This window comes from Bactrocera tryoni, chromosome 3, assembly GCF_016617805.1.
Source record: "Bactrocera tryoni isolate S06 chromosome 3, CSIRO_BtryS06_freeze2, whole genome shotgun sequence".
NCBI lineage: Eukaryota > Metazoa > Arthropoda > Insecta > Diptera > Tephritidae > Bactrocera > Bactrocera tryoni.
The window spans coordinates 9,355,182-9,369,386 of record NC_052501.1 but is presented as its reverse complement, the minus strand read 5'-3'; the positions used below and the strand labels follow the sequence as shown (position 1 = coordinate 9,369,386).

General features: G+C 34.3%; 1 protein-coding gene and 1 pseudogene across 1 annotated transcript; both read right to left on the bottom strand.

Moving 5' to 3' along the window:
• Nucleotides 1-599: 599 nt before the first annotated feature.
• On the bottom strand, nt 600-5,081 carry LOC120773070 (CD63 antigen-like). The gene is made up of 4 exons (XM_040102012.1): nt 5,064-5,081; nt 1,588-1,746; nt 1,278-1,436; nt 600-689 (listed from the first exon to the last, which is right to left on the bottom strand). The coding sequence occupies exons 1-4, from the start codon at nt 5,079-5,081 to the stop codon at nt 600-602; spliced, it is 426 nt and encodes a 141-aa protein (XP_039957946.1).
• A 3,554-nt stretch (nt 5,082-8,635) lies between these two features.
• Nucleotides 8,636-13,641, bottom strand: LOC120773066 (annotated as a pseudogene).
• Nucleotides 13,642-14,205: the final 564 nt, after the last annotated feature.

Here is a 14,205-nt window from a genome sequence, read left to right as displayed (position 1 = left end):
ATTTCAATAGCATAAAGCAATTTTCGAAGCACTTTTGCTATTCTGAGGTATCTCAAAAACTTATGTTCTAAACGCATCAACCGTCTCTTCAGGTGTTGAAAACCGTTGACCTCATAGTTTATTTTTTACGATCGAACTACACGGACGATGACTCAACAAATCGATGTTTTGAGTGCTCAAAAATGCAGTTGTTTTAGTCGATCCGTGACAGCTCGCATGTCACGATAAATAGTGATCTTCGGCGGTTGGTTTTTATGATTTCTTAAGAAACAACTGGCAACCAAATACAGTCGACTGCTGTTTACTTTCGGACTCATACACGATTCATCACCTGTCACGTTGTCATAGACGTGTTTCGTAGCATTTCTCTCGACCAATCGACGCCAGTCTTTTTTCGAGCGATCGACAAAGTGTGTGGTATCCAACTTGAAAAAAAAATTCTACAATCAAATATTCATGCAATATTGAGTAAAGTTGTCTCAATCTAACGTCACATGGTGATATTGCAATGTCATTTTGCGCATCAATAATTTCTTGAACTGAACAACAACTGATTTCGGATGACCTTCACAAAATTCGTCTTGGAGTAATCTACGACATTAATTACGTTCACCATACAATCGATATACACTGGTCTTTGATGAAGCTTCATCGCTAAAAACTGAATTATGCTCAACGATACAATGTTGCTGAGTTAATCCGCATAAAATTGTTAAAATTAATCATTAATTATTTTTTCATTTTGTTTTTTGTATTAAAGTTTAATAAAAAATTTCAGAATTTTGATAGAAGAATTTTTATAGATTTTTGTTCACCGAATTCCAAACTTGTCAAACCTTTTTGATATTTTGTAATAATATTTATTATGTAGTCATACATTAGCAGTGTCATATACAGAATTTCTCTCTGTGTGCTTTCAATTTTTCTATTTTTTAAGTGGCAACACTGTAAATTTTTTTTCGTTGTTTCAAACCAGTCGACTATTAAAGGGTTCTTTAAACGTACAATTTTTGGTTAATTAAAATTTTCAATAGGTGGCAACTCTATTACAAAAATATTATTTATATATTTTTTCATTTGTTTTTTGTATTAAAATTAAAAAAAAAATCCAAATTTTAATAGAGTTAATTGAATTCCAAACTTATTTTAATTTTGAAATAATATTTATTATATAGTCATACATTGATTTGTTTTTGGCGGAGAAATGTTTAGAATTTGGCGTTTTTCCTTCCAACATATTTTTAATATTATAATTAATATTTCCCGCGCATACTCACCGTTTGTTGTGTATTATTCATGGCTCCTGGCATTTTGATCTCCTCCAACCACGTCTTCTCCACATCCTTGGTGGCGAATTGCTTGATTGCCGTCGAATCGGAAGCGTAGATTTTGCCAACAATTTGGGAGGCCAAAGAGAGCGCAATGACAATGGCATACTAAAAAGGGTGACAAAAATAAACAAAAACAACAACAATTTAAATAAAAATCAATAAAATTTGCAATTAAAACGCCATAAATTGGTTATAAAAGTGCGCGTGTGTGGGCAAAAGTCGCCATTAACGATGTGTTTAGGTTACTCATACGCACCGTGGTCGTGAGACAAACATCCTCCTGGCAAATGCCGCAGCAACCCAACATTGCAGCAATGAAATTAATACCACCCACGATAAATAGATAATAGACGTAGACTTTGGGTGCGGTGTTGAAGCTCAGTGCGCCCAAAGCGATCAACAGCAGGCCGAAGATCTGCGAGAAGAGAGTTGAGGCGTATGAAAATTGAGAAAAATTTATTGAAAAATCATTTAGTTATATAAGTGTACATGTGTATTTAATCTGTATACATGTATGTATGTGTATGCTGTATATGAGTGTAATGTACAGTTGCATGTTCTAATTTGGCATGAATTGCTTAGCAATGGCATTGAGCTTTTGCTGAAATAATTCGCAGCGGCTAACTAATTGTGTAGAATAATGTAATGCACATGTAAATGGTGGTACAAAAACTGGTTTGATATTGAGGCATAAAATTAAAATACAAAATTTGATCTCTTTACTGTCAATAAAAATAAAATTAAATGAAAATTTAATTAATTTATAATCAATTAATTATAAAAAAAAATTAAGAAAAACAATTTTGAAATGAAGTACAATTAGTAAAAAAAAATAATAATTTAACTAAATTAAATTGAAGCCATTTTACTGAATATTATTTATTACAATTATTATTATTTATATAATTTTCTTTTAATGTTAATTTATTAAAATATTATTTTTTGTATACAAGTAAGAAATAAAAAACAAAATTAAAAATTTTGCAAACTTTTCTAGTTGTTGTGAGACAAGCTTTAACTTCATTAAGAAAAAAATTATATTAGAATATTTAATTTTTTGACTTCATGAAAATATGTTTGAAACATGTGGCAACTCTATTCAAATCGATGTCTTCCGGACATAAATAAATTTGCATATTACAATATTTTTGGGTTTGTTGTACAAATTTAATACAAGCTTTTAACTGTAGCAGCCCTTACCAAAATTAGTTTCAACGCAACCTTGTTTTAAAAGTACCTTGTAAAAATTAGCTCTGTAGTTTGATAACCATTTAATAATAGTTTATTTTACTCATACATATATTTAGTTTAATTTATTTTTTTAATAGGTGGCAACACTGTAAAACTTACTTGGTTTTTTCAAACCTTCCGACTATTAAGTGGTTAATTATACGTACAAATTTTTGTGAATTAAAATTTTCAACAGGTGGCAATGCTATTACAAAAAATTTCCCCAAAAAGCTTTCTTAAATCTCTCCACACTAGTGTTTATTTAATTTATCTACATATGTACATACATTTCAAAATTTAAAATTGGTGAAAACAAAGCAATTTTTTTATTTCATTTATCATTTAAAAATTTTTATGAATTAAATTTTCAACAGGTGGCAACCCTATTAAAAAAAATTGCCACACAAAGCTTTATTTAAGTTCTTCATAGTGTTTATTTGACTTATCTACGTTCCAAATTTAAAATTTAATTTTAGGTGGCAGCACTGTAATTTTTTTTATTGTTTCAAACCAGCCGACTATTAAATGCAATAAGCCAAAACAAAGGAGTTTAAACGGTTAAGTTTTCACTATGTTTATGGTAGATATATGTATATCAGCGAGCGTGACGTTATTTTGTTGCGTAACATAGTTTCGTTGCAGTTAATAGAATTTATAACTATACATACAGCAGTTTATTTACAATAACAAAAATGAAAACAATCTTTATATAAGAAATAATGAAAATATCTCACACTAAATTAACAACAAAGCAATTACAAATATTACATTTATTTCATTTAGAAAAACTACAATAAAAAAAATGCAATAAAATATTATACTTGTGCTCAGCTTCAAACCACCCTGCAATGTATAGAATTAAGCAACAAAACCATAAAACAATCTGAATGCAATGTGGATTCCCCGCAACAAAATAAGAAACAACAATTGAACACATACATAGCGGTATGTACATATATGTGTGTAGTGCCACACTACAAATTTTACGTGACTTGGCAATGCTACGCGTTTCATTCAGCGCTGTTTACGGTACCGGCGGGCGAGGCGGCTTGGTGGCACATATATAATTTCTGAGTTTTAAACAAGTAAATACCTGTGCGTACACACAAACACACATACATAGCGTACATACACATGCCGCCAACATGTTGGCATGTTTACATATTTCCGTCTTTTACGCACACATTCGCCATTTAACAATGTTTACTTGTACATATGTATGTATGTATGTATGTATATATGAACGAAAAGCGGCTTTGTGCGCATCGAGAATTGTCGCACCAAAATATCGCCACAAATAACAAACAATATCACACGCTTAGCCAAAAGTGAACTCGCAGTTAAGTTTTCGATGCTAAGCGCAAGCTCAAACGGTAGGCACAATACAAGCCATTGACGTGACTTCTATTCACCAATAGTGTTTAGGGTGGTTCATATGCTCGCACATAAATACTCGCCATATTTGTGTATTAACTGTGCATACACACACACGCAACATACATGAAAATTTACGTGCAAACCGTATTTTATTAGGACATGCGGCATGTGAGTTCACTGAAACAAGAAAATGTTCAAAACGCCGAAGGCAAGAAAAACGCTTTGTCTGACGCAGCTGCTTTGAATCGAGAAATTGGAACATTTTAGCGGCCGATCGATGATATCATTTGAAAAATTACTTCACAATAAAGCGTAAAAAGGTGACTGCATTCTCAGCGGCAGATGACAACGATTTTTCATTGCTTTATTAGATGCTTAAAAGACTTTTATTATTGCAAGAAAAAATTTATTTTTATTTTTAAAGATTTTCTGTGACTTTTGTTGGGGTTTCTAAGTTTTTCTCCGCTTTTGCATGCATTTTTTTGGTTGTTGTGTTTTTTATTTTTTCGTTTTTGTTTTTATTTATTTTTTTTTGTTTTTATATTTTATACCTTGTGCACTGGGTATATTGAATTTATAAACTAAATTTGTTACACCCAGAAGGAATCGTGGGAGGACGACTACGAGCTAAGTTGATTTTAATCATGTCAGACAGCTTGTGTATACGCGAGCGAGTCTATCTGTTTTGAGATATAGATCTGAAATTTTATATTACGCCCTATTCTCCTAAGAAGTTGCTCATTTGTTGGAATCGCCGATATAGGATGATCGTTTATTGCTGCTATGCAAACTGAGCAATCAATTTCTTATTTTGTTTTGTTTTATTTTATTTTATTTCAATCTTTTACTTATGCCATTATTTTGTATTATTATTATTACTGCATCACAAGTATTATTCATCACTCATTTATTTATTGCGGCAATTGTTCAGTTTAACAGCAAATATAATACCTGGCAACGAAACAGCTTGCAACGGACTTTTCATGTCAATCAGCGATTTATTTTTGTTGTTGTTCTGGTAAAGCAAAATAGCTGTCTCGTTTCCAAAATTCAACAACAAAGTAATCACTTTGTTATAGTTGTTGTTGCTGTATTTGTATTTTGTAATTTGTGTTATCGAACTACCGCATCAGCATCGTTCATTATATTCAGCAGGCATTTCATTACGCCGGATGTGTTCCATTTTTATTAATCTTTGCTCTCATTCACTTATCTAAACGCGAAAATCAAAACAAAATTTTAATTCAGTATTTAGTGATGCAACTGTTTCTCCATCTGTTGGTGCAGTTATTTGCAGTAACCGTTATAATTTAAACTCGTTGGGTGCGTATGCAAATAACGCAATAAAACAACAACACCAAACACAAAGAATACGTACAGCACCAGTTGTCGTAGAAAACGTTTGAGCAGAACTCGCACCGAAATTCAAAGCCAAATATTTAAAATTCACAATTTTATTAGAAACCAGTTGTACAACAATAAACACGAAGCACAAGCACAAGCCCAGTGGCCAACCGTCTTGATCGCAGTCAATTTTCGAAATGCCAAAAATCGAATTTTTCAAACCTGTAATCGTATTTTGCGCGCTTGTTGCGTGTCGGCACCGGCTGCCTGTGTGAGTGTGTGTGGGTGTGTGTTTCGTTGGGATTTGTAAATCGCCGACGCCGCGCTTTGATCGCCTTTCGCTGTGCGCTTTCGTAATCAATCGTTCGTGCCGCAACAACGGTCGCGTTGTGGCCAGTTTGTGTGCAAGAAGGTAATGTTGCTGGCAGCATTGTTGAGCAACATGCTGTTTTTGCTGTGATAAGAAGATGAATGAAAGCTCTGCGTTTTGCAAAAGTTCTGTACATATGTTTGGAGTTATTAATGCATTTTCAAGGCTGTCAATTAAACAGTTAAAGTTCTAACATACATTAAGCTTTTCAAATCTTTAAGTTATTTTTCGCTCGAGAATGTAGAAAACTGAATAAAGCGTCCAGAAAGACAAAATCCAGAAAAGAGTTGTATGGACGCTTTTTGCTTATAGCCTTGGTTTCTTAAACCTATAAATTTGATTTTTGTTAGGGTGAAACGCGTTTTGAAAACAAAAAGAAAAGCGATAAGCTGACCGACAGGAGGTAACAATTCAACGAAAAGATGTGGTGACTAACAGAAGGTTTCAAGACCGGATCAAACTACTGTAGAACCAACAGAGGTGAACTAGTGACTGATGCTTAGAGCATACTGAAATTATGGAGGGAACACTTCTGGTGAACCTGATTCCCCAATCGATGACAATGAAGCGGACGTTCCATTGCCCGACCATGAAGAAATTCGAATAGCAATTACTTCATGATGAATAAGCGTCTTTGTAGAATATGGTCGGACGAACGCATACCCGAGGTTTTTAAGTGGTTTTTAAGTGTGCTCTGCTCAATAAACAAAAAAATAAAACCCCTCAATCTGCACCAACTACCGTAGGATAAGCCTTCTCAACTTCGCATATAAGGCATAAGCGCCAAATCTTGGAAAGATTCTCGAAAAGAGTAACAACACACACCACCTCTTCTGGAAGTCGATTTCAAAGCTGCTCTTATCAGGACGCTGTATTTATGCCGCGATGTCACAATTTGGTATACACGAAGCAAATAAGGCTGTATGTAAAATGAGGTTGAAGCAATACCAAAAGCCAAACATCAGGATCGGGAAGGACATCTTCGAGCCGCTCGATACCAAACCAATTTTTAGACAAGGCGACTCTCAATCTTAAGAATTCTTCAATTTGTTGATGGAGAAAATAATTAAACAATCAGGCACAATCGAGCAGGTACAATCTTCTATAAGTTTGTACAACTGCTTGGCATATGCTAACGATAAAGCCAAACATCAGGATCGGGAAGGACATCTTCCAGGCCGCTCGATACCAAACCAATTTTTTGAGACAAGGCGACTCTCAATCTTAAGAATTCTTCCAATTCCATTAGAGTAGGAAAATTCGAGCTGCAACAATCAGGCATTGATCGAGCAGGGTACAATCTTCTATAAGTTTGTACAACTGCTTGGCGCCATGCTAACGATATTGATATCATTACAATCAACATCCAGCGGGTGGTCTCTGATTTCTCTAGACTGGATAATGGAGCAAAGCAATTGAGTCTGGTAGTAAACGAGGGCAAGACAAAATATCGCCTGTCTTTAAACAAACAGTCGTCGCATTCACGACTTGGCTCCCTCGTCACTGTTGACAGTCATAACTTTGAAGTCGTAGATAATTTCGTCTATCTTGGAACCAGTATAAACACCACCAACAATGTCAGCCTAGAAATCCAACGCAGGATAACTCTTACCAACAGGTGCTACTTGCTGGGAATTGGTAGGTGAATTGGGTAGTGAAAGTCCTCTCTCGACGAGCAAAGACTAAATTCTACAAATTCACTCATCATCATCCCATTATGCCATATGGTGTAGAGTCATGTGAATATAGCATCTGAAAAGGGTGACGTTACGAGTTTTCGAGATATATGTAGGTTCTGAGGGAAGATTTATTGTATTTTTGCGTAGATGGCCACGGCGAATATCGCGATCTGGATGGAACGATGAACTGTATGAGATATACGACGACATTGACGCCAGTTCAGCGAAATTAACGACAGCAGCTTACGCTGGCTGGGCTAATGCCGTCGGAATGGACGAAAACACTGCAGCTCTGGAAAGTATTCGGCGCGAGAGCCCGCCAGATTGAGAATTACCTTGCTACACTTAGAATATAAAAATTGTACCAAATGAAGCGAAAACGAAGAACAGCTTGGCGTGCTGTAATTTGTAACTGGCTATAACCGCGTAAAGCAGTGTCAAAGCCAATAAAGAAACAGAATGCAGGATTTTGCAGGTTTTATGATAGAAACTATGAGGGATAGTTGGCGGATTTGTCAAATCGCGCTTGGCATCCGGTGAAGAATGTCAGTCGTAAAAGCGCTTTGGCAGCGGCAATGCATTAGCGTAGATTGTTCACTAAATTTGTTAGACCTATCCGTGAAAAAAAGAGAGCTCAAAGGCTACTGGTTTTCCGAATGGAAGGGTATACAGTGTCACACGTGTTTAAAAAAACTTTCAGTCTTTCGCATGACTACGTATTCGCAAAATAAAAATATATTATTTATTTTTTTTCTGTAACAATTTGACTTTTTTAAATATATTTTTTTTCAATTCTAAATACTTAATTCATTAAAAGTTGTTCAGTTCAGATTTGTATATTATTTATTATAAAGGAATATTTGATCTAGCACTTTCTCCACTTTGTAATGCTCATATTGTAGCCAAACATAATTCAGTTTTACTTCATTGATGATGGATTTGTTCACGTTTCTGCTTGTGATTAACAATACTATGAGTAGCAAGAAGTAATAGGCAGCAATCAAATCTAAAAACCTAAAAAATATTGTGTTAAAATTTTGTTTAAAAATAGAATATATTTAGAATTTCCAAGTTACCGGCTCTTTCATTTTATTTCATATTTTGAGATAATTAAAACAACTTGTTCTTAACTGCAAGTTTTTGTTTTGTTCACTAAATTTTTACCAGAAATATGAAACAAATTGTCTAAACAAGTTTTATGAAGTTATGTACTTGGGACAATCTGCACTTTACCCTGAACAGCTAATATCAGGATTAATAATGATCAAAACAAAGATTGTCACTTTTGAGTTGGTTGGAAAAACTCAATCGTCGCGATCAACACAGCCTCTGGCGAAAATATTCTTATCATCCGAGCAATCGCCCTTAGCGACAAATTAACTCCGTAGGCAGAGTTTGCTGTTTATCGGGCAAATAATCGCATGGACTGTCGCGACCGCAACAATGGTGCTATAAAGAAATAAAAATCGTTTGAAAGAATCATTAAAAGACGTTATATACAGAGTAGTATTTGACGCCGCCACCTGTTCCTTGAATTTCATCCATTTCCTCCTGGGTCTCAGGATCGGCTCATCCCAAAGGTTTTGCACACGCTTGACCGCTTATTAAATAGAAGTCATCCTTGAGTATGCCCAAATGCGATCTGGCCAAATTGTTTCCAAAATCCATGCACAGCACCGTCATGACTATGTACTCGCGAAATTAAGAAAATTTTTTTGTTTTAAATATTATTGGAAGGTGGTTAGCGCCAGATTGCAACCGCATAGTGGTCTCGCCTCTTAGCCACTCACTCTCATCAGCTCAAGACAGCATCAATGATTGTCGCACTGATGCCATAAGCGCCCATAAAGGCGATGAACATTGCTAGAAAACGGTTTGAGGGCTGCGAGTATAGGCACCAGCCAAGGAGGCCGCGCACCGCCCTAGCGAAACGACGCCGCAAGAGATGAGTAAGACATCGAAGGCCTGAAATTAAATAAATTTTGGTAATTTTCTGCCAAAGCTGCTCTAAAACTTCTTCCGAAAAATGCAATTACAAAATGATTGATATGGAGTTCATTTTTATAAAAAAGGTAAACTAAGCTCTTCGCGACATCTGTCGCTGGTCAACGAATGATTTGAAGCTTCTGGGTATATTCTTTAAAAAAGTAAAGGAATCTCGAAATGGATCGCCCTTTATCTTCGCTCTCATCCTTTATAATAAACATTTTACTAAGTATGATACAAGTAAGGATTACGAAAGTTCTATCCTATTCCTTTTTTGGAGTGCACTTGACAGAAATATATTATGGTTCGTGATGTCATCCAACTTCTAGGAAGGGCAAAGCTTCTTACCAGTGTGGTTTGAAAATTTTGGACAATCTCAGACAATCTCTGGCTTTCATCTTCCAGCGTTAAGGAGGTGTTCTGGTCTAGTGATCTTAGAAAAAATCGATTTATATTGATCGAAAGTTTAGACTTTCAAAAATATGACCATGGAAGATTTTTCCATAAATTCGACTTATTTTCGGATATATAGACGATCTATGTGAGGTAGCGTCTGTGTTCACTTAGAATTTGTCTCCTAAACTTTAAAGCACGTTTTTCAGAAATGTTACTTTTTGATGTTGTTGATATGATATCTCAAGTTCTACTGAATTCTGATTCCTTTGAAATTTGGTATATATCTTCTTCATACAATGCTTTATCGTGTCTGCTTTGGATTTCCAAAGATTTTGATTTGAAGTATTTAAAAAAAAATTCGAAAGGTCGAAAAAAACGGGTCAAAAAAATTTTTTTTTCAAGTCGACGCCATTTTGATATTTTTTTTTTTTTTTAAATGAATCAACCTGATAACGGCATTATCCTTACTAATGAAGTTATTAATCCATATATTTTTAGGTGTTTAGATCTCTACATAAGGGTTGAAATCACGTCAACTTAGGACGCACCGTTTTTTTTGAAGTCCTCACTCTCCACCGGACCGTATCCTCGACGGAATTTTGGACTTTTTTTTCTTTTTGCATTTTTTTTAATTTTTTTTATATTAGTTTAAAAAATGCCTAAAATTCATGCTTCTAGAGCAGAATACCCCCTTAACAATGTGAAAGTGACCTCTGATAATTTTGAGAAAGTTGCAACTTTAAAGAGGCTAACCTGCCGAAATATACCTGAAATTAGCGCCAAGCCAGTCTGGAAACAATTATTACTAATCAGTTAAACGATTGCTTACTTTTATCAAAACAACCAACAAGTTTTTAGTAAGACACTCAATACCAAAATCAGATAACTGTGTAAATTTAATTTACAACTAATGAAATACAGTTGTGTATGTATGTATCTTTGTTTACACAGGTCTAGAAATATATTCATATATTACAGATATATGTATGTATCTGTAAATATTCTACGCAAGCAGCTGCAATAAGAAAATAATTTGAAATACGATCGCGTAGTGTACGCTACACAAACTTTTGCAGTACATATTTATTTCGATTTTTCAAGCGATTCCAACTTTTTTATATTCTCGTTTTTGTTTATCGTCGTATTTGGGGCTCCACCTCGTTCTAATAAATGTCTGAACGCGTGACATTTTTATGAGGTTGAATGATCTACCTTTGGAAGATTAAATGTGCTTACGCAGATCCGAATATTGTGAATATAGAATAAGAAAATAATTGTTTCTGGAAAATACGTAAAAGGCATTATGAGTAATTGAAACAATATACTTTTTTCATTAGTACAAATATAGATGGCTGCCACCAGGGGGCGCTAGATTCACAAAGTTTACCTGTTTACTTTGGAATGCACCTTGTAGGCAAGTCTAAAAAGAAGACGCCCTAAATCGGTCCAGTAGAAAATGAGAAAAAGTGGGAATCATTTATGAGATCAGAGGTACGCGATTAAATTCTGTGTGAAACTCGGTAAATATGCGACAGAGACGTTTGATATGATCAAGCAGGCTTATCCGGATGTTGATTTAGCAAGAAGTGCTGTGTTTCGGTGGCACCAGGCCTTTTTGGAGGCCCGGAAAGAGGTCGTTGATGAAGACCGTGCTGGGAGACATGGGACTTCGACAAACACCTACAACGTGACTCGTGTGCGCAAAGTTTTGGAACTCAGACCGTTGATTAAGTATTCGTTTAATTGCCCAGATGTTAAATTTATCAAAAGCTGTGGTTCATGACATTGAACATGCGCATTCCAAAAGTGCTTACTGACGACCAGAAATTGCGGCAAGTGGAAGTGTTTAAGAAAATTTGAATATGTATGAAAGTGAACCCCAATTTTTGAATAACGTAATTACGGGTGACGATTCATGGATCTTTGAGTATGATCCCGAGATCAAAAGTTGAAAGGCAAGCATTTTAAAACGACAGAGGGAATCCAAGCAGCAGGAGCCTATTTTGAAAGTTTTTAAAGAATTGAAAACGATTGGTTCAATATTTTTTTTTAAATCGACTCAGTCCTATTACTTTCCAAACAAACTCTGTTTTAAGTTTGCCATTATTATAACACCCAAAATGTTACGTCCGAATCCCTATAAAGTATAAAGTACATATATACATACATGTATATGTAAATGTTCAGAGTGATAAGATGAATTGTTTTAGTCATATTCGTCTGTCTAACCCTAACCATCCGTTCATCTGCTCATCTGTACATGCGTGAACTAGTCCCTCAGATTTTGAATTATTGACCTAACAGTTTGCACACGTCCTTTTCTCATCAAGAAGCTGCTGATTTGTCGGAACCACTAATATCGCACACCTATAGCATACAGCTGTCATGTAAAGTGGTCGATTCAAATCAAAAGGTACTATGGAAAACTTTTTATTTGGAAAGGTATTTCCACGAAATTTGTTAATTTGTTATTGATGATTGCCCAAGACAACGGTTCAATCTCCTAAGAATTCCAGATCGAATCAAAATTTAGTAAAAGATATTTAAGGGGATACATGGATTTACGGTTTTCAAAAAATATATTTTTTTTAGTGTCTTATTAAATTCTACAACTCCTCTAAAATATTGTCCTAAATTTTCAAGTTGATCCAAGTAATAGCTTCGGAGATACAGTCTTTGAGAGCTTGTGCGCTCGAGGCTAGCTAGGCAAAGTGCGCCGTTTTTAAACCCTCTTATACTATGTATAAGAAATGCAACTGCAGAATATTATAGCTTCAGTGTAGCCGAAGTTAAGATTTTTTCCGTTTTTCTTGTTTTTTTATAAAGCTTCAATACTCACAGTTATCAAACAATTTATCACTAGGAACACATATTTCCACAGTGTGGCTTTCGAAAAGGGCACTTTCATCTTGCCTTTGACACTTTATTCAGCTGTGAATTAGATAGAAATGCCGGGTTAGATAAATAATAAGACACTTAAATTCTAATTAAATAGTTTGTTCAACCATAAAATTTTGTTGCTGTCGCTCTAAAGAATTCATTCGATGACCGAAGTGTCTGTTAGGTGTCATTTAAGCAATTTTTGTGGCAGAGAATGTATGTATGCATGCAGCTGTAAGTTACTTGCTCTAATCTATTTTGAATTGTTCGCTTCATTTTGGTTTCAGTTAATAATTAATTGAATATTATTAAGTTTTTTAATTATAATTTTTTTAATTGTGTTTTAATTGTTTGAATATAATTTATTTTATTTTTTTCATTTTAATTTCATTATTTAAGTTTTCGAATTTATTTTCGCATTTTAACCATTTCTACTTTTTAGTTGTTTTTGTTGATATTTTTTCTTTCTTTCTTTTCCATTTTCGATTATTTTTTTATTTACACAATTCTTATAATTTTTATTTTTTTGTTCTTGTTCTCATGTGCTATGAGTGTCATTTTTATGTGTCACCTACGCATGTGTCACTGTTTCGCATAAAATGTTCAAAATAGCATAAAGAAGAAATTCAAATAAAAGGTAATCACTCAAAAAATATATAAAAACTGAAGCACGCGATGTGCTCTTCGTAGTATTTTTCCTTTTTTGTTTTGCTTTAGTTTTGTAAATATGTAAATTACTGTAATGAAAAGTGTCACCAGCCACATTTTTTTATTTATTTTTAGATTACTGCAGTGTTGATTGTCTTTCGCCCTCAAAAATTACTTTATTTTTATTTATTTTCATTTTCTTTTTTATATAAATATTTGTAAATATATATATGTGTTTTACAAAATTTTAAAAAATTTTTAATTATAATACTATTCTATAATTTCCAAAATATTTTCTAATTTTCATTTGTTTACACACCCCCGAAAAAATTGGAATTAAGCACTGCACCTCAACGGCAGTCGTTTGCAACGAAATGATCGCGTCCGTGCCACATTGACGACTACTGGCGGTGGCATGCATGTTCACGCGAAATAATTCAAATATAAACACGGCAGAATACCTAGAGAAAGCATAGCTCGTGGAAAATCGAATGACTGAAAAGTCAATTCGGAAACAAAACTATGCGGCGTGTAAACATATCCACCAACACACTGAAGCTCGGCACTCGTTTTCGCCGGTTTTCCTAATTAACGAAATACATTCACACATATTTATTTACTTAGAAATACAATATAATTGTTTGGCTGTGTAAGTGAAATAAATTACTGTGCTATGATGTTTATGTTCTCCTGTGTGTGTTTAGGTATTTCGAGCACTAAAATTGGGAAAAGCTAGTCATTAAAAATTTTGATACTGTGCAGTTAGAAAATACAGTTTTTAGCGGTGATTCTGGTAAGTTAAAGCTGATATAAAAGCATATTTCATCACGCAATCTTTTCGGGGCGCCTCCCTTTTTCTCAAACCTCTCTATGCTGTTTCCTTAAGAGATCATATACTGATCATATTTAGATCTTTCCTTTGAAAATTTTTATTTACTCAGAATTATACTCAGAGTTTCGGCAT